This window comes from Rosa rugosa, chromosome 2, assembly GCF_958449725.1.
Source record: "Rosa rugosa chromosome 2, drRosRugo1.1, whole genome shotgun sequence".
NCBI lineage: Eukaryota > Viridiplantae > Streptophyta > Magnoliopsida > Rosales > Rosaceae > Rosa > Rosa rugosa.
In genome coordinates, this window is record NC_084821.1 from 36452810 (window position 1) to 36478191 (window position 25382).

The window sequence follows — 25382 nt, forward strand, 5'->3', positions numbered from 1 at the left end:
ATTTTGTCGGGGAGCGTTCTCGATTTCCCGGCGCTGGTGCTCAGCCCCGTCACGCCGCTCATACCCGACCCGTTTGACCGAAGAGAAAGTGATCAAAGAAAAAGTCGACGTAGACGAACTGGCCGAGCTGGAGGCGGTTGGCGAGGATGAGATCGGTGTCTTTCTCGGAGAGGGAGACGTAGGTGGAGTCGAGGGAGTCGGAGAGCCGGACATAGAAGCCTTGGTTGGGCCAGAGGTCGTCGGAGTCGGCGAGGGCGGGGACTATGCCGATGACTTGGAGCAGGGTAGATCGGTGGTCACCGGTGACTTTAGTGGCGGAGTTCATGGACTGGAGGAGCCGGAGGAGGATTCCAGGAGTGGGTGACGCCATTGGGGGTGAGAGAATCAGAGAGAGAGAGGATTCTCCAGAGTGGGGAGGGAGAGAGAGTGAGAGAGAAGATCCTTTTTCTTCTGTTTTTTTTTTTTTGACCAAAAAGAAGAGTTAGAGTGAGAGAGTACTAAATTACCCCTTGATAAATGAAAAATTACATAAAGTTAACTGCGTCATTAACGTCGTGTATGAATAGTGGGTTGGGCTTCAGATTTCGTGTACCAAAATGATCGGTTTGAAACTTTATGTATAGAAATTATTAGTGGCCTTTAGTTGGTGTACTGTTTGTGAAATTTACAACGAAATACCAAAATTTAATCCTATTAAAACTTAAAATCATCTCTGATAAAAATAATAATAATAATAATAATAAATTAAAAAAAAAAAAAACTTAAAATCATCGTCTCGACCCTTGAGTGTGACTGTGGGAGGCAATGAAGAGGAAGATGCAGCCACCACCAACACCACCATCGAAACGCAATACCAGTCCTTCCCTTTTCTTCCGGTGCTTAGACCTCGTCCTTCCATGGCTAACCCCACAAGAGTTGGCCATGGCATCTCTGACCTGCACCACTCTTCGCAACCTCTCCAAGTCCATCACTCTCCGCCGCGCCTCCGACGCTTCCAGATCCCTCGGGCCGCATCCCATCCCATTCCATAACTCACTCGATCAACACCCTTATGCCTACTTCATCTACACCCCTTCCTCTCTAAAGTCTAACCCCATCATCATCTTCTTCTTCTTCACTGCTTCGCCAACCGTGGGGTTCCAGTCACCACGAGTCAGACTCGGACACCAGAAGTGAAACGTCGTCGTTACGTTTTGTTGACGAATCGGGAAACTGTGCGTCGTCTGGGTGTGAATGTGAGGAGACATGTGAGGATGGGAAAGAAGGGTGTCCGTGTGTTGTTGGCTTTCCTGGCTTCGACGGCGTCGTTTTCGAGTGTGGACCCAGTTGTGGATGCCGGTTAAGTTGTGGGAATCGGTTGACTCAGACGGGGATTCAGGTTAAGTTGAAGATTGTGAGGGACAGAAGAAAAGGGTGGGGTTTGTATGCCGACCAGTTCATCCCAAAGGGTCGGTTTGTGTGCGAGTATGCAGGTATTGATCACAACCCACATTTTTCGATCCTTTTTTCTAGTTTAGCACTTGTAATTTGCAATTGCCCCAGGCTAAAGTACTTGGGAAAAGTCCTAGGATTGTTTTCCAGTTTAAATTGCTGATGCAGATTGATGGATCATTGTCTTCTGTCTTTGGACCTTAGTTATTATGAGGTTTAGTTGGGCGGTTCTGTTTTGTTGTTGTAGTGTTGTTTGATTCATCAAGTGTTCTTGACATGATAATTACTACTCATGAAGACTAGTGTGCTATGTGTTCTGTGAGCCGAGTAGGATCAGCAACATAAACCATTACTCTGCAGTCTAGTTTAAATAATGCCTTAATGGCTCTACATTTTACCAGATACAATTAATACTTATAATGGCAAGGTTGAAAGCCCTTCCTATATGAAACAGAAGCTGTGTCTCTCAATCTGTATGCATGCATTCATGTGTGATGCAGATGAATAAAACTGATTTGTTCCTGAAAGTAGAAAGTGACTATTAGAATGGCTGACGGAACACAGTGTTGTTGATAAACTGATGAACACTTGAATTCATGGGAATTTGTTCTCTCACTCTACCCAAACACATGTATGTCTGCATCCTGCATTGTATGTTCCACTAACATAATTTTTTATTTTCTGTGATAAAGGTGAACTATTGACAACAAAGGAATCAAGACTGCGGCAAGAAATGTATGATGAACTTTCGTCGGGTGGTCATTTCTCCCCTGCTCTTTTGGTTGTGAGGGAGCATCTTCCATCCAAAAAGGCATGTCTGAGACTCAATATTGATGCCACAAGAATCGGAAATGTCTCAAGGTTCATCAACCATTCTTGCGATGAAGGTAATTTGTCCACAGCTCTTGTTAGAAGCTCAGGGGCTTTGCTTCCACGTCTTTGCTTTTTTGCTTCAGATGACATAAAAGTGGATGAAGAGCTTACGTTTAGCTATGGTGAAACTAGACTAAACTCCAAGGGTTTGCGGTGTTTTTGTGCAAGCTCTTGCTGTTTTGGTATATTACCATCGGAGCAGGCTTAATTGCTGCTCTGGCCTGTAGCTCCAAAGAAGCTTGAATTCTTTGAAGTATATAAAGGAGAGGAAGAACCACTGGCGTCACATATAGGATACTGCAATGAGCCATAAATATGAAGAGGGAGAGGAATAATGGTATGCAAGGATTACAAGAATATAAAGTAGCTAGCTTTGTAAACTACATTTTGATTTAGTTTCTTAATCCACAAACAGATCGAATTGCAACTATACTGCAACCAAAGTATCATGCACCTAAAAGTATACAGCTTCTGATATTGATGTGTCTCTAACGTTCCTTGCAGATCATAAATTCTCTATGTTGTGAGATTAGTTATGATGATGTTCATGAAAAAAAAAAAAAAAAAAAAAAACCAAAACAAAGAAATACCTTATTCTCAAAAGAACTGGGTGTTGGTAATATATATGATTCTCTTTGGGAATGATGCTGAAAGTTTTGGCCGGTAGTCTTTTTTTTTTTTAAATAATAATAATAAATAATAAAAAAAATTTAAAGGCGATATTAGTTCTTTAGAGGCAATATTAAGTTTTGGTACTCTTATATATCTAGCTAATGCCTCTTGGAAATGATATGTTTCATGAAATAGTTGATAGTTATCTGATTGAGGGTGGCATTCCCAAGTCAAGAAATGTGTTGCCTAAAGTTTATTTTTTGTGTTCCTTGTTGCTCGGGAAATATGGTGTTTCGGGATACTTGCACATGGGTGATTACTGTGAAATCTGCCTATAGTCTTGCAGTTTAAGAATGATGTACAGCCTAACTTTGTGATGGCATTCTTTTGGAAAACTAAAGCTCCTCCTAAGATCAAAGGCTTCTTTGCAACTCTTTAAAAAAAAAAATATTTAAAAAATAATAATAAATAAAAAAATCAAGCATATTATTTTTGGAATGCGGCAAGCTGATCGAGGAGCTTTGACAGCTTCAGGGTTCGAACCTAGGTTGGGGAGCACACCCAACTAGGCAAGAATCTTGATAGTTTTTCTTCTATTTTAGAACTCGGAATTGGTCACCTTCGAATCTTAAGTGCAAAATCCCAACTCCCAAGACAATGATCTAGATGATTTCGACTATTTATCTGGAAATGCAGGTGCAGCTGATACTTGATACTGATTCTAGTGTCAACTTGAGTGCCGTCAAATAGACCTCAGATTGATGGGAAACAACCAAATGTGTCTCATAGAATCATTTATTGAAGTTGATTGTGCAAATGCAGGGGATATTGTAGTGTGTACTATTGTGGTATATCCTTTGTTTCACTTGAGTATTCACAGGAATCTGAACATCGCTGCGGATTTGTTTGAGGGAATCATTGGTGTGTTCAACTCCAGGTTTTGTTTTTAGTTAGTCATTACAACCGGAAAAAAGAAAAGAACAAAAAAAACGTCTCAAATCATTTCAGGAAAGTGTCATAGTAAGTTATTACGCCAATCACTATAATTTAACCTATTGACATTAGTCATTCTGTCATTCGTTTGAAACTGAGACTAATTGTTGTATGGTAAAAGACGAGATTAATCTTTTTTCTTTTTTGGTTAGAAATCATTTATTTGCTTCATATGAATCATGACATAAGCAAGAAGCATTATCCCAGTAAACTACAGTGAAGAACCTGAATGCTGGTGAGTTACAACCAGACATTTAGACTCCATTAATTCAACCATTAAATATCACAGCTTGATCAAATTCTCATGATCATCAAATGTCTTGAATGTACTAAAGCATCAAACATATTCCCTAAAATACAGTACAAACTGCAGCTTCTGTGGCTGTGGTTAAGCACAAGCCTGAATAAGAACATAGTCACCACTACTTTTCGTAATCATCGTCTGTCAAATTACTAAAGAGTGGAATTCGATCTCATTGTGTACTCCGCTACAAGTTGGGCAAAAGCTGATAACTTGTTTTCTAGCAATCTTGCAGGAGAATCACATTCCTCAAGAAGCCCTGAAACAGAATCAAGGACAAATTTTTTTTAAAAAAAAAAAATGAGTGTCAATGGTAACTATTAGGAAGTCAAAAGGATTGATCATATGGCAATACTAACCATTACTTAGAAGAAGAACCATGTCACTGTCAAGAACAGAAGATATCCTGTGTGCAATAGTAATGACGGTACAGTCTGAGAAGTGATGCCGAAGGGTCTGCTGAATCAGATTATCTGTAGCAGTATCAACAGATGCTGTAGCTTCATCAAGCACCAGGACCTTACTTTTCTTGAGGAGCACACGGCCCAGGCAAACGAGCTGCCTCTGACCCATTCTCCAGTTCTCTCCATTTTCACTAACTGCAGCAACCATATGAACATGAACAAAAGCATTTCTACCACATAAGTTTCGGAAATACATCATATATTGCCTCTATGTTGGAATAGAGCCATAGAACTAACCTGCAGAATCCAGCTTCCCTTCTTTCTTCCGAACTTCATCTCCAAGTTGGCACTTATCCAAGGCCTAAAACAATTAACAGATATTTTTATGTATTAGTGCCACGAGGTACCACTATGAACAACATATAAAAAGAAGCAGCTTCCTATCATCCTCGTCAGAAAATCAACTAACCTCCCAAATTTGTTCATCTTTGTACTCTTCAAGTGGGTCCAGATTGCTTCTTACAGTTCCCTCAAACATGGTTGGGTCCTGAGGGATAATGCTTAGATTAGACCGCAGATCATGCAATCCAATAGAAGAGATATCGATGCCATCTATCAAAATCCGGCCAGCATCAGGATCGACGATTCGGAAAAGAGTTTGTATAAGAGTTGACTTTCCACTGCCAGTTCTCCCCACAATCCCAGTTTTCATTCCACCAGGAATGGTACATGTGAGACCCCGCAACACAAGTGGCAAGTGTGGAGCATACCGCACCTATGTACATAAACATGACATAAGATTCAGACATGAACGACTCTATATTTATTTCAAGAATATGGCCTGAATCTAGTAAACAAGAACATCAAGTACCTGAAGATCATGCATATCAACTTTTCCTCGTGATGGCCAGGAATGATCTGGTCTATTAGATTCAATTACCAGAGGAGGCTCACTTGGTATACTAGTAGTATATTGGAGTATTCTCTCCACTGATATTATCTTGTTCTCCATATTGCAAAGATTCCATATAAGCATAGTTTGTAAAGTGTTTAGGGTAAGTCCATATGTGACGGCTAAACCCGCAATGCCTTCATGGTAAAGAAAAATGCAAAACAAATTAGAAGTGGAGAATGTCTAGATGTCTTATACTATTGTATCCAAACTAAAAATTAATAATAATCCAGATGGTTATCACTTGCCTGGATCTATCACTCCTTCTGGAACAGACATCAAGAAAACTAAAAACAATGCAAATGTAATGGATGACAAAATATCCAAGCGAAAGCATAGCCATTGCATTGCACAAATAGTGTAGAAATTTGGCCGACCATATCCATCTATCAGTTCCATGTTGATATCTTGGAATCTAGATCCTTGGTCAAAGCTCCTAATAGTAGTTGATCCTGAAATTGTTTCGGCACAATGTTGTATCACAGGAGCTTTGCGTACTCCAATCAATCTCGATAGTTCTCGTGCTGAAGGTAGATAATATTGCTGCAGGAATATTAGTTTGTGAGGGTTATTTTTTCTTTTCACAATTAATACAATTACTAAATCTTCCAGGTTGCAGTTGCAGTTAAATGGAATTTTGATGGGATAAAAATTGACAATATTCTCTCTGTTCAGTCATTTAAGTAGCTCTCAAGAGAAGGAGGAAGTTTTTGATATTATTAATTTATCAAACAGAACATTTCAGTTGCTAAGGCAGTCAGCTAGGGAATGTCTAGGCCTGAACTGAGAATTAGTGAGCATGTACAAGCCATGAACAATGATAATGCAGCCCTAACGTGAGATTATTAGTTCCATATTAGATTTCATGTGACATATGGATCAGCAGAACACACCAAGTAACAGAATTCTGACAAAGTCAGAAGTATTACCTGATACCAAACACAGGCTGTAATCACAGGTATAAATATGATGGAAACCTGCCATGCCACCTGAGACATCACTGCAATAATTCCTAAAAGCCGTATCATTGTGAAGGCAAAGGAGGCAACTTGATTTGATATGTTCATATCCAATGCATTTTGGTCTGTAGAAGCCTGCAAGAAAATTGTAACAGTCAGTATGATCATCAGAAGGGCATGGAAACAGGGTTAAAAAAAATAAAATAAAAATGTATATAAAAATTAATAAAAAGCAGAACAGTACACAAAGTTCATCTGATTCCTTTTTGCATCAGCCAATATTGTAAATATCTTTTGCTTACTCTGTTTAAGATTCTTCCACTTGGAGTGGCATCGAAGAATGACATGGGAGCACGGAAAATGCACAAGTGCATTTTATGGAAGAGTATAGTGGCTGTCTTGTACCCTGCCGTTACAAGAAGCAGAGCTCTGAAAAGGACACATAAAGAACTTCCAACAGCCAAAGCCACATAGACAATTATAAGCATAGAGCTTGTAACAGTAGGTTTCACGTCTGCTGACACAGGAGTAGCCCAAGCCATCCAGTAATTGCTTCCAATTTGAAGAAGTTGAAAAAGAGTATGTGCAAGCAATATAAAAGGCACAAAAGCACCTCTGTACGCTGTGGTAATGTATTTCCAGTACACTGAGAACCCAACCTTACCTTTCTCTCTCTCTTCTTCTTGAACAAGCTGCCCTTTTGGCACACCTAAATCATCTATTTTACAATCCTCAACATCGTTGTTGTCTACTTCTTTGACAGCCCCATTAGTACTAGTCGAATTGTTATCTTCCTCGCTGATGCTTGTTTTTTCACCTGGCCCTACCCCAACAGAATCAAGCGCAGACAAAGCTTCATTGTGTGCTCCCACAAGATCTTTAAAATCAGTTCCTGAATTAATAATGTCATTGAACTTTCCAGCTTGAGTGATCCTTCCATCTTTCATGACCTAATAACAAGGAATAAGTTTGAGTAGACAGAAACCGAACAGAGAATAACACATCTAATTACCAGTTGAAATCCCAACAAAAAACTATAAAATTTCTCACCAAGATAATATCAGCAGCAGGTAAGAACTCCACTTGATGAGTGACATAGATTACTGTTTTGGAACTCAAGAGGGCCATCAAACATTCCTGCAATGCAAATAGCAAGTAAATTTTTCATTATGAAGGTCCAACTCTTTCAAAATTTTTAAAGAAGCATTTATAGCTTGAGCTGCATAAGTCAGTAGTTCTAGGGAGTGAACAATTTTGAAGGCTCAATTTAGATTGAATTTAATGGCACTAGAATAGACAAAGTGAAATACCTTGAAAAGGTGGGATCCTGTATGAGCATCAACAGCACTAAAAGGATCATCAAACAGATAGATATCAGCATCTTGGTACAGAGCTCGTGCAATTTGTATTCTTTGCTTCTGCCCTCCACTTAAATTGATTCCCCTCTCCCCTATAATGGTCTGGTCACCAAATGGTAGAATTTCCAGGTCCTTCTTCAACGAACATGCTTCGAGAACCCCCTCATACCGTTCTCTGTCCATCACTTTACCAAACAATATGTTTTCTTCTATCTTGCCACTCTGTATCCACGGTGACTGAGAAACATAAGCCTTTGTCCCACACAACTTAAGAACACCAGATATCTTGGGCACTTCTCCCAGAATACAAGAAAGTAAGGTTGACTTGCCAGAGCCAACAGTACCACAAACAGCAACCCTCATACCATGGCTAATTTTGAGATTTATATCCTTCAATGTGGGGTTAGGTGAAGATATATCCCAAGAGAAATTTGCATCTACTATCTCAATTGCAGTATCAGAACTACCTCTAGGAAGGTTCTCTATAACATCAGGCTTCAACTCATCAAGAGAAAGGAATGATGAAATCCTTTCAAGGGATACCTTTGTCTGTGCTATCATTGATATTGTTTGCGGAAGAGTGTAGATGGGCTCTTGAAGAATTCTGAAAGTTGCAAGCACAGATAAGATCTTCCCCGATTCCAGAGGGATCTCGAAAAAAAGCATGCAAGCAACAAAGGTGACCGCAGACACAAATGTAGGGGCAGCCCAGAAGACAAATGAAGTCATGGCCGAAGTGTAAAGAAACTTTTGTAACCATTCTGTCTCAATCTTCCTGAGGTCAATAATTTTAGACAAAAACTTCATCTCCCATGCTTGAAGCTTGAGAATCCGCATGTTCCTTAAAATCTCAGATGTCGCCTTCATCCTTCCATCCTTTGACTCCATTAGTTTCTTTTGAAACTTCTCTTGCAATTTTCGGAAAGGAACATTTGCCAACATGACCATTACAGTTGCAACTAAAGTTGCAATTGCACCAAGACCAAGATTTTTATACAAAATAAAGAGGGCCAAAGCAACTTGTAGAATGATGGTCCATGGTTCATGCATGTACCAAGTGAATTCACCAACCCTCTCAGCATCAACAGTCATAAAATTGATAATCTCACCACTAGTGTGGCACTGCTTGGACTGGCAGGACAGGCTCAAACCCTTATTATAGATCATGGCAACCAGTACAGCTCTTATTCTTATTCCTATCTGCTGCCCCCTGAAGAGCCAGTGCCTGTGACAGAGGCACTCCACAACCTTCGCCCCCAAAAATGCAGAAACTAAAGCATAGCCCTCATTTCTGAACTCACGTCGCCCGTAGAGGTATTGCACAAAGGTGTCGATTAGATATGGGCCGACATAAGAAGCCATTGTCGAGAGCAGTGCAAACAAAGCTGTCCAAAGGATCTCTCTCCAGGCCAAGACGATTAATGCCTTCACCAGATGAAGTGTGGTAACTCTGCTAAGAGTACCACACTCTGACTCAAGCTTATTTCTAAAAATTGGAAGGGCCCCAACTACACTATCAACCTTGTCTAGTCCAGGAACATCTTCAAGGTCTAATGTTTTCTTATTGCCAACTGCGATTAAAGGACTCATCCAAGAAAAAGTGAGGATGCTGAAAAATCCAGCATTTGAATAAGGGGTTTTCACAGTTTCAACCCCTTTGGACTTATTTGATTCTGCAGTGTTACCTATACTAGAATTTGTTGTGCCACTCAAAAGGGGTTCCTCAAGAAGGGTATCTCTACCCTCTTTCGTCCCAATAAACCCCACATATATAAAGAACAAAGCAGAGATAAGGAAGGCAGCATCAGAAACTAAGGATTGAACGGGTAACGAAACGTGTTTTTGGTAAAGAAAAATGTCTACGAAAAAGCAATAGCATGAAAGAGAGAAGTAGAAACCCCACCAGACTCTGAGTAAGTATGGGAACTTTGATTCACCAGAATTAGAGAATTGGGTATGCAAGTAAACAAAAACTGCACCCCAACCAAGTGTTCTAATTGCTAAATCAACAAGGGTCACTAGCTTTTCTTCAGACCAACCATATCTAGACCAGGAAAAGTAGTTGAATAAACAAAAGCCAACACTAATTGCAGAAACACAAAGACAACAGATTAAAGTGGGCTTATAGTGCAAAGGTTCAGTTTTCCTAAACCCCTCTTTTGGGTCACCTCCTCCATGACCATCACCCCCCTTGAATTTCTTCCACACCCAGGAGACAAGCAACACAAATAACAGAAGCAGATGTAATGAGCCAGAAAACCCATGAATGAAAATGGGTTTAAGAAGGAAATCGGTACCTGAATACATGAATGAGAAAAAGGCAGAGACAGCGTGCATTGATGGATCTAACAGCTCCATGGTTTGTGTTCAAAATGAATGATTAGTGTGGCTTTTATAAGTGAAGTGAGCGATGACTACAAGTGAGTTGAATAAGGGCGTTTGTGTAGTCCAAAAGTCTCTTGCTGTTTCCACCTTTCCTTGGATAACGTAGTGCGCAAGATTCACATGACGACCGCAATTCTACTCCAATTAATGGCGTCAATCCAAGGAAAATGTGAAGTCAATCATACTGATGCACTGTTTTTAATTTTTATCTTGTATTTGATAAAGTTTATCCAAGGAGATGTTCTATTTTAATTTTATAGAGTTAGTAAATTTTTTTTCTCCTGCATTAAATTTGATTCCAATTCATATATAGTTAACTTATTTGATTCTGATAATCGACACATAAGTCCTTCCCTCCTCCTAGTTGGCAGGCAATTGGATGAAAGTTTCCAATCACATGTTTTGACTAAGAATAGTGTGACCAGACCTGAATAGTGTCGCCGAAGGATCTCATTTGGCCGCCAAACACGAACCGAACATATCTTTTTTTTTTCTTTTTTTTTTTGAGAAGGAAAAATACATTAATGTTTAAGTATATTGGTATTGAGAGAGATTGATGAGAGAAGTGTATTTCATTATAGAGAATAGGAGCCCTATATATAGGGATTACAAAGTGCATAATCTAAGAGTACAAGGATTCCTTATCTAACTTGGAGTAGGAAACCTCTCCTATTACAACTATAGAACTTATCCTAGTTTGACTAGGCACACTAAGTGTCAATATCCTTCAACACTCCCCCTTGTGCCGCTCAAACTTGGTGGTGACGCTTCATCTGTTGCCTCGTTAAAAACCTTGCTCAAGTGAAAAACCCTGTGGGATAAAAATGAACTCGAGGAGGAGAAAAGAGTGCAACACGTCCTTGATCCTTCGAGACTGAGTAACTCCCCCTGATGTCGAAATCTCCCCCTGATTGCTACAATCATGGGAGTTCGGATAACCTTCTTAATCCGATACTCTTCACATGTTTCTCGAAGGTGGATTTAGGTAACGACTTAGTGAATAAGTCCGCTACATTATCCTCTGATCGGATTTGATTCACTTCAATCTTTAGAAGTGATTGTTGTTGCTGATTATAAAAGAACTTAGGCGATATATGCTTGGTGTTGTCGCCCTTGATGAAACCTAACTTCATTTGTTCAATACAAGCTGCATTATCCTCATAAATGCATGTAGGTTCATCTGTGGTAGACTTCAAACCACAACTTCCTTGAATGTGTCGAATTACAGACCTTAGCCATACACATTCACGTACAGCTTCATGTAGAGCAATAATCTCTGCATGATTTGAGGAAGTAGCAACAAGGGTCTGTTTCGTAGACCTCCAAGATATCGCAGTGCTTCCCATGGTAAAGACATAACCTGTTTGGGAGCGACCTTTGTGAGGGTCAGAGAGGTACCCTGCATCAGCAAAACCCATCAAGACATCATTGTCGTTTTGATGGAGGGAGATAGGAGGACGCCGGCCACCATGAGCGGCGGCGGCGGTAACAGCGGCGGCGGCGGTAACATGGCCGGCGGCCATTCCATGGACGGGGGCGTTTTGCCTTTTGGGGTCCGATCCCAATTTTCCGTCATTCCTTTTCTCTCTGTAGGGATAGAATAGGCCCATATCAATCGTACCTTTTAGGTATCGAAAGATGGTCTTTACACCAATCCAATGGCGGCGTGTTGGCGCAGAGCTGTGTCGAGCTAACAAGTTCACTGCGAATGAGATATCCGGTCTTGTGCATTGAGCTAAGTACAATAATGCGCCTATTGCACTCAAATAGGGCACTTCGGCCTCTAAGGGTTCTTCGTCCTCATCCCTTGGACGAAACGGATCTTTTCCGGGCTCAAGACTACGGCCGATCATGGGAGTACTCGCAGGCTTCGCTTTATCTTCATTAAAGCGCCTTAGGACCTTCTGAGTATATGCAGACTGATGGATCAAAATCCCATCACTACGGTGCTCGAGTTCTAAACCGAGACAAAACCGTGTTTTCCCAAGATCTTTCATCTCAAATTCGGATTTCAAGTAATTAGCAGTTTCCTTTAACTCATCTAGAGTTCCAATTAGGTTCATGTCATCGACATAAACTGCTACGATTGCAAATCCGGAACTTGTTCTTTTAATGAACACGCATGGGCATATTTCATTGTTAATATATCCCTTACCAATCAAGTAGTCACTTAGACGGTTATACCACATCCGTCCAGATTGTTTTAATCCATATAGTGAGCATTTTAATCTTATTGAAAACGCGCTCCGTGGTTTAGAGCCACTTGATTTGGGTAATTGAAGTCCATCTGGAACCTTCATATATATCTCTGAATCTAGATCCCCATAGAGATATGCTGTAACCACATCCATAAGCTGCATGTCAAGTTTTTCGGAAACTACCAAACTGACAAGGTAGCGGAACGTTATAACGTCCATTACGGGAGAATATGTCTCCTCGTAGTCGATTCCAGGGCGTTGTGAGAAACCTTGCGCCACAAGGCGGGCTTTATATCTTACCACCTCATTTTTCTCATTACGCTTTCTAACAAAAACCCATTTATGGCCAACAGGCTTTACACTTAGGGGTGTCTGCGTTACAGGCCCAAATACCTGTCTCTTTGTTAGTGAATCCAATTCAACCTGGATCGCATCTTTCCATTTAGGCCAATCTGCTCTTCGTTGACATTCTTCAACAGAGCGAGGTTCGATATCATCATATTCTATAATCCCTTTCGCAATATGATATGCAAATGCATCATCAATCGCCATAGAATTTCTATCCATCATCTCATGTACACTAGTGTAATTTATGGAGATCTCTCTATTCTCTGGAGTTGGTTCTGACATTGGAGCGTCCCCCAATGATGTCTCTTGGACATAACCATAATCCGGAATATTCTCATGAGATGGATTATTTATATCGATGATTAATGGATTATTTTGTGCCAAACTCGCTTTCTTTCTTGGGCCAGAATCCATGGAACCTATGGGCCTCCCGCGCTTCCTGGCGGGAGCCGTGGGCCTAGCCATAACGTCACCATCATTGAGAGATGGGACGTTGGCGCCATGCTCATGCATTCTTGAGTTGGCGTCATGTCCTCTACTTTTAGGGACATCAATCCTTGCAGGCACGTTTGCAGCAGGTATGTGTGATCTCGTCACTTTAGCGATATCAGAAAACACATCAGGCATCGATTCTGCTACGTTCTGAAGATCGAGAATTCTCCGCACTTCAATTTCGGACTGTGCGGTTCGGGGATCAAGATGAGACAGAGTGGGGACAGACCACGACAATTCCGGTCGTTCCTGTTGAACATTGATGTTCTTATCTCCCCCTAACGATGGGAAGACTGTCTCATCGAAGTGACAATCCGCAAATCTTGCGGTAAAGAGATCGCCTGTCAAGGGTTCTATGTAGCGGATAATCGTTGGAGAATCATAACCAACGTAAACGCCTAATCGTCGTTGAGGACCCATTTTGGTGCGCTGTGGAGGCGCAATTGGCACATAAACTGCGCACCCAAATATGCGTAAGTGTGAGACATTGGGCTCATACCCAGTCACCATCTGGGACGCAGAAAAGGGTTGAGTGGCAGTAGGCCTCAGACGAATAAGCACAGCTGCATGCAATATTGCATAGCCCCAAGCAGAAATAGGGAGATTGGTGCGCATCACCAATGCTCGAGCAACCATTTGTAGTCGTTTAATGGTGGCTTCTGCGAGACCATTTTGGGTATGAACATGAGGAACAGGATGTTCAACATCAATCCCAATGGACATGCAATAATCATCAAAAGTCTTTGATGTAAACTCTCCAGCATTGTCTAATCTTATAGACTTAATAGGATGATCAGGGTGGTGAGCCCTTAACTTAATTATTTGTGCTAGGAGTTTAGCAAATGCAGTGTTCCTTGTGGACAATAACATGACATGTGACCAGCGTGTCGATGCATCAACCAATACCATAAAATATCGAAATGGTCCGCATGATGGTTGAATAGGTCCACAAATATCACCTTGGATTCTTTGCAAGAATGGTATATTTTCTTTAGTGTCCTTTGCATAGGATGGTCTCGATCCTAATTTTGCTAAAGAGCAGGCTTTGCAGAACGAATGATGGGCTTTAGAAGCAACCAATGAGGATTTTGGTTGAGCCACAAAATCACAAGTGACTTTAGAAGTAAAAGTTGGAGACAAAGGAGCCTTGGTGGCGTCAATGCCACCCTGAGGCCGCAGGGGGAAGGCGGCGCTGGCCAAGGATGGCCGGATTTGGGGGTGAACGGCGCCGTGAGGCGCAGGGGCTCCTTCGGTGTCCAAAAACCGAGTTGTACTTCTTTTCGTTCTGAAAAAGGGATGTCCGTGTGAAGTCTTTAATATACGGATCATCATGTCACGACCTGGGTGTCCCAAACGGTCGTGCCAAAGCCTATATGTGTCGGAATCCCATAAATCATCTCTCATGACATGGTTGGATTCAATGACTCGAATAGTGGTTGCATACAACCCACTAGAGCGACACATAAGTTTCTCTAAGACTTGTTTATGTCCGTAGTCATTAGAGGTGATGCAAAGGAACTCTTGTCCATTCTCACAATGTGTTTCCACATGAAAACCATTGGCTCTTATATCTTTGAAGCTTAATAGGGTTCTTCCTGCTCTAGGAGCATAAAGAGCTTCGGTGACATTTAAAGTCGTGCCATTTGGCAACATAAATTGGGCTAGTCCTCGACCATGGATCAATCGAGATGATCCAGCCATCGTAGTCACGGAAGATCGAGATGGTGTCATCCATAGAAATAGCTGTCTATTTCGAAGGATAGTATGTGTAGTTGCACTATCCACGAGGCATTCTAGCTCTCCAGGAAACATACTGAAAAATAATAAAGTTCGAATTAAAAATATGTCCAAGACATTGTATAGAACAAATCGAAAACTTTATTAAAATAGCCAATGATTACATCAAAGTTTCTTGACCAAAATCTAATCCAATATAAAAATCAAACTGTAGACAAATCGTAGTCACTCAATCCGTTCGGTAATTTCAATTTAGTTGTGACCAGGTAAGGTAAGGCGAGATTTTGGTGGAGCGTTGCTCACTTTTAAAATCGTTCTCTCAGATCAAACCTTGCCTAGACATCACAAGTACTCTTGAGTACGCCTAGAGGGAAAAAGTTAATACAATAAGTCATTTTATTGATTTAAGGCATAATTGCCATTACATAATTCTTGGAAAAGTAAAGGACTATACTAATCAAAATCTGCAGCATCCTTGTGCAATTCTTTGTCAGATTTGAAGTCTGCTATGGTGGGATTGACGTTGGCATCATCACCATCTTCTTCTATATTTTCTTCGGCAACATGTGCTTCAGACTCTCTGAAGTCTCTATATGCCTTGTAATGTGCAGCTAATTGTTTGCTTGCATTGCATTGCTTGAACCAATGTTCAATAGATCCACATCTGTGGCATGCATCATTACGATTTCCTCCCTTGAATTGAGATGCATCACGTGCATGAGGACAAGATTGACGTCCTTGTTGGACAATGGCGCCACCTCTATGGCCGGCGGCCTTGTGTCCCCCTCTCCCACGTTTGCCTTTGTTGTTACGTGTTCCCGCGACATTTTGGCTGTTTCCTTCCTTTGTAGGGCGGTTATATGGACCAAAACGGCCGTTGTGTCCCTTAATTTTAGGGTTCCGCTCCTTGCGCCCTCCTTTAGGTGCATTATTATAATTTGCCTCATGAACGCTCTTAGTTCCGATGGGCCTCGAATTATAATTCTTCACGAGGATATTATCATGCTTTTCAGCTACAGACATAATATTAATTAGCTGATGAAACCTCGTGAGCCGTCCAGTATTGAATTCAGTTCGGTATTGCTTTGATAGCAAAATAGCTGAGACGGGGAAGGTGGAGAGAGTTTTCTCAATTAGTTCTTGCTCTGTGACAGGTTGTCCACAGAACCCCAACATGGTTTTGAGGCGAAGAACTTCTGAATTATATTCAGCTACAGATTTGAAGTCAGCAAATCGTAGATTGTTCCATTGAACTTTCAAGTCAGGGAGGAGGGTATCCTTTACATTACCAAAACGCTCCTCAAGCGCAACCCATAATTCTCTAGCATCCTTGATTGCCATATACTCCAATCGGAGTGATTTATCCATGTGGCGTCTCATTAAGATGAGAGCGGTGGCATTATTTGTAGCCGTACGCTCAAATATGAGGTCGGGATTTGGTGCTTGAATTACAGGTAGGATCCCTTTTGAAGTGAGATGATTCTCAACATCCGTGACCCAACTATGATATTCCGAGCCAGTTGAGTCAAGGATAGGAAAGTCAAGTTTTGACATCCTGAAATAAGAAGAAGAAATATATTAGTTTCGGAGTTAAAACTTCCACGACAACTAAATATTTAGATTTCCGAGCTATGCTACCAAGAAATCGATTTCCAAGAAAATTGGATTAGACCGAAACAATGATGTTTATAAGGTCGTTAATCGATGCTTGCGGACGCTCTTAGTCCGAAGTCTTACGAACGCTCTTAGTTCGTTTATAGCGCGAATCCCCACGATTCCGCTTTCTCAAAATCGAACCCACGTTATAAGAAAGGTGGGATGAAGAAGAAGGGAGGTTTTGAAGTCCCCGAGAAAAGAAGAAGTATTTAAATTTATGAACTTCAAAACTTACTCTTGAATACTTACTTGTATTTGGATCACGCGCGTGTCGATGCAGGCGTGATGGAGCGAAGCAATCCGAGTAGAGGAGTGCAGTGAATACGGGGCAGCAGGGGCTGCGGTGGTAGTAGTGGTGCAGGAGCAGCGGAGGCAAACTGCAGGGGCAGCAGATACAGGGCAGAGTTGGCCGAGGTGAATGGGAGGTGTGACCGAGTGTGCAGTCGGCTATGGGCTGCAGTTTGCAGCTGCTGCCAGTTGGTAGCGTAGGGCAGAAACGCTAGCCAAGCTAGCTGGAGGACACGGACGCTGCAGGGGCAGCAGACTTGCGGTAAGGCTGCAGGGGCAGCGCGCAAGGCAGCAGGGGCTGCTGTGAGGCTGCAAGGGCAGCGATACAGCGCTGCAAGCGCACGGGCGCGCAAGCTGCAGCGAAGGAGCGCAGGGGCGTGTAGCGCGGGGCGCGCGAAGGCAGGCTGCAGCGAAGGCTTGGCTAGCTCGGGCTAGGGGGCTGCTGGGGCAGTAGGCACGCAGGAAAGCAGAATAGTTGGTTTCGGTTTTTGTGTTTTAGCTTTTGTGGTTTAGGGCTCGTGCTGATAACGTGTTTAAGTATATTGGTATTGAGAGAGATTGATGAGAGAAGTGTATTTCATTATAGAGAATAGGAGCCCTATATATAGGGATTACAAAGTGCATAATCTAAGAGTACAAGGATTCCTTATCTAACTTGGAGTAGGAAACCTCTCCTATTACAACTATAGAACTTATCCTAGTTTGACTAGGCACATTAAGTGTCAATATCCTTCAACAATTAAAGCTTAAAACCTCTTACAACACCATTAGTGGTAATGTCAAAAACAAAAATAGAAGAGACCGAAATAGAAAGCTCATTTCTCCAAATAATAAGCAGATCAGAAGAGAGGGCATGTGCAGTAATTGCATCTGCAAGAAAATTAACTTCACGAGGGATGTGAGTGAAGGAAATAGACTCAAAAGAATCGGCAAGACGCTGAATGTCTTTAACCAGCATCTTGATTTTCCAAGGAGGGTCGCAAAGCTTGTTGATACAATCAATAACAAGCTTGGAAACGCCTTCCACCAACAATCTATTACAGTTGCATTGTAGTGCCTGGATTAAACCATATTTGAGGGCACCACATTCTGCGACTGTAATGGTAGTCTTCCCACTACAACATAAATGCTAATTTGCGAGGAACAAATTTGTAGCTGAAAACTGAGATTTCCTCGCCGTATTGTTTTTGCGAGGAAAATATTTTGGTCGCCAGTTCCTCGCGGTAGGGTGGTCAAGAAAAGTTTCAGCGAGAAAAATAATACTTCCTCGTCAATCCCTTTTCGCGATGAAAATATTTTTTTCTCGCTGTTATTCTTTAGCTACAATTTTTTTCCTCGCCCAAACTCATACTTTTTTCTCACTGAAAATTTTTGAAGGCTAGAAAATAGTCGTTAAATATGTTTCCCGATAAAATAAATTTCATCGCTAAAGTATTATTTCCTTGCTAATGATATGTAAATAATTTAGAAATTATAAATAATAAAAAAATTGAAAAAACATTTTCGTCGTTGTAGGTATCTTTTGGCAAGGAAGTCTTTCCTCACTATAAGTGTCACGCCCCTGATTTTTAACAACAATAAAAATCGATATATATAATCCCATAATTATACATGCGTGAATGTTCAGTCATCAATACAAATACCTGGAACATCTTTCCCTTAAAACAAGTATTTACTGATACACTGAACCATCCAAGTTAATATACACTCGCTCCACAGAGTTATATATTACACAAGTTTACGAATTTAAATTGTCATCACAAAATAAAACGTAAATGCTCCTCAGAGCTTACTGCATAGCGGAAGTCATATATTGGCAAAGCCAACAAAAATTGCTTCCTACCCGTTCTGCTGCCAACAAGCTCCTTCAGCTTCAGCCACGATTTTCCTGACCTGCAGGATTAGCCCCTACACCATTGAATGGTGCACCGGGGTTGCCAAACAACAAACCCGGTAAGCTTCTTCAAGCTCGTATGAGTAACTCATGAACATCAATCAACAACTCACGTCAATCTCCTTAAGGAAACATGCCACCATGATTTCCTTCTAACATTCCATATCCTTTCCATAGAAAGGACAACATGAGTCACCACTATGACCATGCCCTATTTGCTAACTTAACCATCAAGTAACAATTCAAGTCTCATCTAGACAATTAAAGAAGAATGCCATCAGAACTCTCCTTTAAGCTGCATACCTATGAGTCTCAAGCAACCTCGACCGTTACTCCCATAAGCTATCATGACAGACAGACTAGAGCTCTATTGAAATCGTAATCACTCGTCCTACCAAGGACGTGATTACCAACTTCCTGCCTTGGTCACCATCTGCGACCTGTCACCATCTGTGACATATGATTTCAGACCCCGTCTGATCATGAAATCAAACATCAAGGTCGCCATCTGCAACCTGTCACCATCTGTGACCTATGACCCTCAGACCCTGTCCGGTCTCAAAGTCGAACGTTAAGTAAGTCACACCTGACCTAAAACGTTACTAACATCTAATCTCGGCTTTCCTTATCCCTGCTCACCATCTGTGACTCTTGGTACAAAGACCAATACATTTAAATGAGTCACGCTTGACTCAAAAATGTAACATCAAACATCAATACATTTCAACAATAGAAAACATCTTTTTCCACAATATTGTTTCCATGAAAAGTCATATTCAACAATAATATAAGCATCATCATGCATATTATTCATCAAATACCACCCACAAGAATATATATATATCACGTAAATATATATATACGTAGTCATTCGCTCAGGAATGCCCACTAATACCAACTATAGTTTGCAGTTAAATAATTAACGCCAAAACAATAATGGTACTTCTGTTCATAAAGATCCTTGTGAGATTTACTCACCTTGAATTCCCGCTGCGTCTTCAACAAAGAACAAGGTGGTCAATCCGCCAAATAACCGTCCAAATACTTCGTCAAGTACCTAATCACAACGGTATCCACTTAGTAACGATTCACATTTGATTTAAATCCGAAACCCCTGTTTTGGACTAAAATCCCCAAAGTGGCGCCAATCGAGGCAAAACCACATCCGAGACCTCCCAAGGTCACCGGAACACTTCCATGATCGATGTGTCCAAACCACAAGTCGATCGGATACTCAAATCCTCACGGATTGAATAAATTTATCGATATGAAACGATAAAAATCATAACAAATTCATTCGAACTCCAAAACTTGCATATTATATATCGAAATGCTCGTATCAACGAGTAGAAGACATATAATACCAGAAACTGTCTCATACATGGACGGAACACCGCCGGAACGCCGCCACAGACGGAGGCGCACCGCCGCCGACCAAAACTCAATATTTCACAAAACTCCCAACATCAAAAAGCTTCATCTAAGCATGCTTGTGCCAACACATAACTAGCTCGAAGTCAGAAAACAACCATAAGGGATCGAAAACTACCTCACAAGCAGTGAACAGTAAACCCAACTGAGTTGATCGAGTTTTCACGTGTATCCTTCCAAACAACCACCACAGCTCGCACAAGGAGGCTGCTGCGAACTCCCCAGGCCAAGGTTGAAGCGCCGCCGACGTCGGAGCTGCGTTTTCCGGTCGGGTTGAAAAACCACGAACTGCACCGCCTTGCAGCGCCGCCGTGGAGGAGAATCGTCGATAGAGACCACCACAGAGACGACCGGAGCAAGGAGGCGAACCTGTCTGGAAAGTTTCGTCGCCGGAGACCGCCGCAGTCCGCCGGAAAAGTCGGGTCGGGTCGGCCGGGTCCGGGTCGGGTCAGTCGAAGATTTTCGTTTCTGAAGGGGTCGACCGAGAGAGAAGAGAGAGAAGGGAAAGGGTTTCCGGAAAAGGAAAGGAAAAAATGAAATAAAATTCTGATTTTCCATATTTATACTAAAACGGAAACTTCTTCCGATAGCCATAACTTCCTCATACGAACTCCGATTCCCACGTTCCGCATGTCCACGAACTCGTATCGACGCGCTCTACAACTCTCGTGAAGGAAATTTTCCGAGAATCCCAACATATAAAAAGTCAAACTTCACACGACCTCCTAAACTGTGAAATTCAAATATTTATACGTACGAAAACCATTCTACTTCACATACAATCTACGAATAAAGCACAATAATAATTATTCGTACAACTGGTCCATTATTAATTACCAAAATTAAATAACAGAAATCCAGGTCATCACAATAAGCAATCTTTAACGAGGAAATTTATTTTCTTCCTTATATGTGTCTTGTACGCGAGAATACTATTCCTCGCCAAATGTACTCAATGATGAGGAACTTTACATTTGTCGATATAGGTTATATGGTTTATAGCGAGAAAATTTACTTTTGTCGTTGTAAATTGTATAGTCTATAGCGAGGAAATTTACTTTTGTCGTTGTAGGTTGTATAGTCTATAGCGAGAAAATTTACTTTTATCGCGGTAGATACTATATTCTATAGCGAGGAAATTAACCTTTTGTCGTTGTAAGTTGTATAACCTATAGTGATGAAATTTACTTTCATCGTCGTACATATTATAATCTATAACGAGGAAATTTATTTTTGTCGTCATAAGTTGTGTATTGTATAGCGATGAAATTTACTTTTGTAGTTGTACATTCTATAGCCTATAGCGAGGAAATTCTTTTTCGTTACAATTGATTGCTTGTTACGAGGAAAATGTTGACAATACAGATGGTTTTGTCACCGATTGTTCTCTACCATATTACATCAAAATATTTAAAACTAATTGAAATAGTCAAACCAATAATAAATCTCATAATAATAAAACCAAAGTAACAATCAAAATGTTCTCTAACATAAGGAGTAACAAAAATAGTCTAAAACCAATAACAAAATCAAGATGATCTAAAAATCATTTCTCCTTGTTTAAGTTCTCTAATAAAGATACTAACTTGATGGATGTTGCCTGGAAAAGTTAGCCATAAACTCCTCAAACTTTTTGGCTTGCTCCTCCAATCTTTGGATCACCTCATTTTGTGCATCAATCTTTTGTTGTTGAGTCCCTACAAGGTGTTGGGTCTCCTGAAGCTGTTCTTGCAACTCTTTGTTCTTTTCAGACATTTCATTTATCGACAAATGAGAGACCCTTAATGGTGGAGGTCTAGGGCCAAAACCACAACCCTTGATGTAGCCTGATTTGACTCCGAGGACTTTTGCACAAATTTCATCATCTGTCATTGTTCGAGTTCCATCAGGTTGAGTTGTCTCAATTCGCATCTTAATCATTTCATCCTACAAATAAAAAATATATTCAATTAGATAATTTCACCTATAGTCTTGGTCAACATATATACGTTATAGAGCTTTTGTCCATATGTATGCATCGTTAACAAGTTACTTACCCACTTTGCTTTTGCTCCCAAGTCCCAACCTTTTTTAGTGCTTTTGTACTCTGTTTCAAAGCGATCAATTGCACCTTGCATCTCTCCAGTCTGTGCTGCCTATTGCGTTCAAACACATTCTTTTAACATCTACAAATACATATTGAAGCTATAAATTTATTAATAAAATTTAAATATCTAACAATTTGCTCTTGGTGAGACATAAATGACTTTGACCCAGTTTTGTGGTGATGTGTCAACTTTGACCTATTTATTATGGTGATGTGTCAACTTTGACCTATTTATAGCATTCTTCTCTGAACGAATCTGAAAATTATTATGAAATATCAAACAGTTAGTTGGAATCTGAATGAAAAAGAAAACTAATATAACAAAAAAGTGAACTGTGTTGAAAAATAGTAAAAAAAATAATAAACAATATTGTTCCTGAAACTTTTCACTAGAAAAACGAGCACAGAGAAACTATCATTCTTCCTAAGTCTTGACATCATCGTGTTTGTTTTCAATTACTTCCTCGATTGTTGAAAATTTCTCAAAATGTTTCTTCAACTTATAACGAAAATTACAAAATACAGTCTGACATGTTGTAATTACATATCTCTCGACCCAAGGAAGAGACATGTCAATATCAAACTTGTTTTGCATATAAATAATTTCATGTCAAACAAAATATTAATTAAAGCAATCAATGTAAACTTACATTTCAGAAAAACAAACCATCACTCACCGTTATTCTTTTAATCAACTTATCCACTTCAGTTTTCGGAATCTTCTTCCATTTTTCCACATTTAGTGGGGCATGGTTTCGAACTGTGAAACCAATTTCATTGGCCAACATTTCAGCATATGGGCCTGTAGGTCTGCCATTTTGTTCAGTCAGAGTGACAGGTATTCGGTCAAGGCGTGAATATCTAGTCGAGGTGGAAATATCTGGTTGAGGCGGGAATATCTTATCGAGGTGGAAATATTCGGTCAAGGCGTGAATATCTAGTCAAGGAGGAAATAACTTATTGAGGAGGATCTCGATAGGATAAAACTCTTCAAGGAGGATTTGAGTGACGAGAGATTTGCTCAAGGAAAAATCCGAATGAGGTACAATCTCTTTGAGATAGAATCTATTCGAGGCACAATCCCTTCAAAAAATAATTCTCTCAAGTGGATCCGAATGAGGCAGAATTAGTCAGTGGGTTATTAACTATCTTGAATTCAAAACTCTTCTGCGAACAGAGGAGACCTTAGAGTGTGCGGGTGGTACTGCCACACTATAGGCCTCTAATCTTTGTACGTAGGTCTCTGATTATATACCTTTGTTGAAATATATATATATATATATATATATATATATATATATATAGAGGAGTTCCGCTTTGAAATTATGGAGTGAACTTCGAGTTTTGGGTGGCTTTTAGGTCGCATATCCACATCTCGACTGTTCAGTTATTAGGTACTAGTGTATAGATCATCTCTGCAAATTTTCAGCCAAATTGATGACCGTTAAGGCATTGATAACTGCCTTAAAGCTAGTACGGTTCAAGTTGGACAAATTCAGTTCTATTTTCTTCCATTCTCTATTTTTTTTACTTTTCCGTCTCAGTTGACTTATTCTATGTCTTTTTTTAGTAATTTTTCCTTCATAAACCTTAATATAAAACAGTACAGTTTTTTTTTACTTTTATCTTTTTCTTTTTTTTTGTCTTTTTTGGCTTTGTTTTATGTACTTTTTTGATAAGTTTCTATGATTCATAATCAATCGTACCAAAATTATCTTCTTGATAAAAAAAAAAAAAAAAGTATTCACTCTTGATCAAAATAATAATTCGAAGTAGTCTTTAGAGTGAATAATTTTTTTTAAAGTAGTGTAAAATTATTGCTAACTCGAAATGTTTTGGAAATAATTCATCATTACTAACTCGAAATAATTTTAAATAAACTATCAGTACTAACAGTCTAACTCCAAACAATCAAGAAATCTTTGTTTGGTCAACATAAAAGAAACTACACTAAGTGTTAAGCTGGAAATTTTGCAATAAATTCTTGCATTCTTTTGGCATGCTTCTTTAGTTCCTCAGATCTTACAATCTCATCTTCATGGGATATGAAATACTTCGACTAAGCATTGTGGTGATATGTCAAATGCAACTTCTTTTCAGCATTCTGTGAATTGATCTAAAAAGTATGACAAATCAAATGATTACTTTTAGATACTTCCCTTCAATTTCTCTTATTAATAAAGCTAAGAAAAAATATATGAATAAATTGGTTTACAATCTAAAAACTAATCAGGTTGCCATTAGAAATAACTATTAAAATACCAATCAATTCCAACTGAGAATGAGACTATAACTAGCAATTAAATTTGAAGCTCCCCCTTTTGTTTATAAAACTGACCACATGGGTTTTGTTCCTGATGATGCTCAATTGCTAGCTTTCCCCAGTTTCCAGTTTAGAGATCTCTGGTTTACAACACTAGAACAAAAACAAAAGGGCAAAGAGCCCAACAAGGAACAGAAAGCAAAACGAAAAAAAAAAAAACCAATAAGCTGCAGCATCAAATATAGGCATTAGCCAGGAGTTCTATTTGGACCATCCGCTTAAACTATTAAAGAGAAACAAGTGGACTTTTCATTGAAGTCGATTGATAAGCTTAGATTATCAAACCCAGGTGAGTAGTTTCCCAAAAGACCTCTATATATAAATACAACCAAAATTTAAGGCTCGTATCAAAACGAAATCAATCCAAACAAATTCGTAAAGTATACCACGTGAGAAGTTAAAAGGAATCAGATCATTCAAACCAAGAATTTATATTTAGCATATATATGAAATTATGAATACAACAAATAAGGTATGAAGCCGCACGCAAAAAACAAAAAGGATCAATGTTCAATCTTCAAACTACGACAAATTCTTATATAAGAAGAATTATGCTACAAGGAAACAACAAAGTCATAATCGATTAACCAAACAGAGAACTTCAAAAACAAATAAATTGACATTCAACTTAATTAATCCAATTCTAAATAATATCAAGATT

The 25382-nt window shown here is 39.9% G+C and overlaps 1 protein-coding gene and 1 pseudogene across 1 annotated transcript; one reads left to right on the plus strand and one right to left on the minus strand.

Annotated features, from left to right (window-relative positions):
- Positions 1–774: 774 nt before the first annotated feature.
- On the plus strand, positions 775–2734 carry LOC133731935 (histone-lysine N-methyltransferase SUVR3-like; annotated as a pseudogene).
- Positions 2735–4126: 1392 nt separating this feature from the next.
- Positions 4127–10341, minus strand: LOC133732690 (ABC transporter C family member 3-like). The gene is made up of 10 exons (XM_062160270.1): positions 7836–10341; positions 7576–7662; positions 6828–7475; positions 6496–6660; positions 5815–6109; positions 5486–5703; positions 5084–5389; positions 4912–4975; positions 4570–4809; positions 4127–4469 (listed from the first exon to the last, which is right to left on the minus strand). Exons 1-10 carry the CDS (start codon positions 10239–10241, stop codon positions 4363–4365), a joined length of 4536 nt encoding a protein of 1511 aa, XP_062016254.1. The 5' UTR covers positions 10242–10341; the 3' UTR covers positions 4127–4362.
- Positions 10342–25382: the final 15041 nt, after the last annotated feature.

Coding starts and splice junctions, on each gene's coding strand:
- LOC133732690 (XM_062160270.1), bottom strand. CDS start 10,241: ATGGAGCTGTTAGATCCATCAATGCACGCTGTCTCTGCCTTTTTCTCA. Junction 6,110..6,495: donor CAGCCTGTGTTTGGTATCAG/GTAATACTTCTG, acceptor ATATTCCTGCAG/CAATATTATCTACCTTCAGC. Junction 4,470..4,569: donor GGTTCTTCTTCTAAGTAATG/GTTAGTATTGCC, acceptor ATTCTGTTTCAG/GGCTTCTTGAGGAATGTGAT.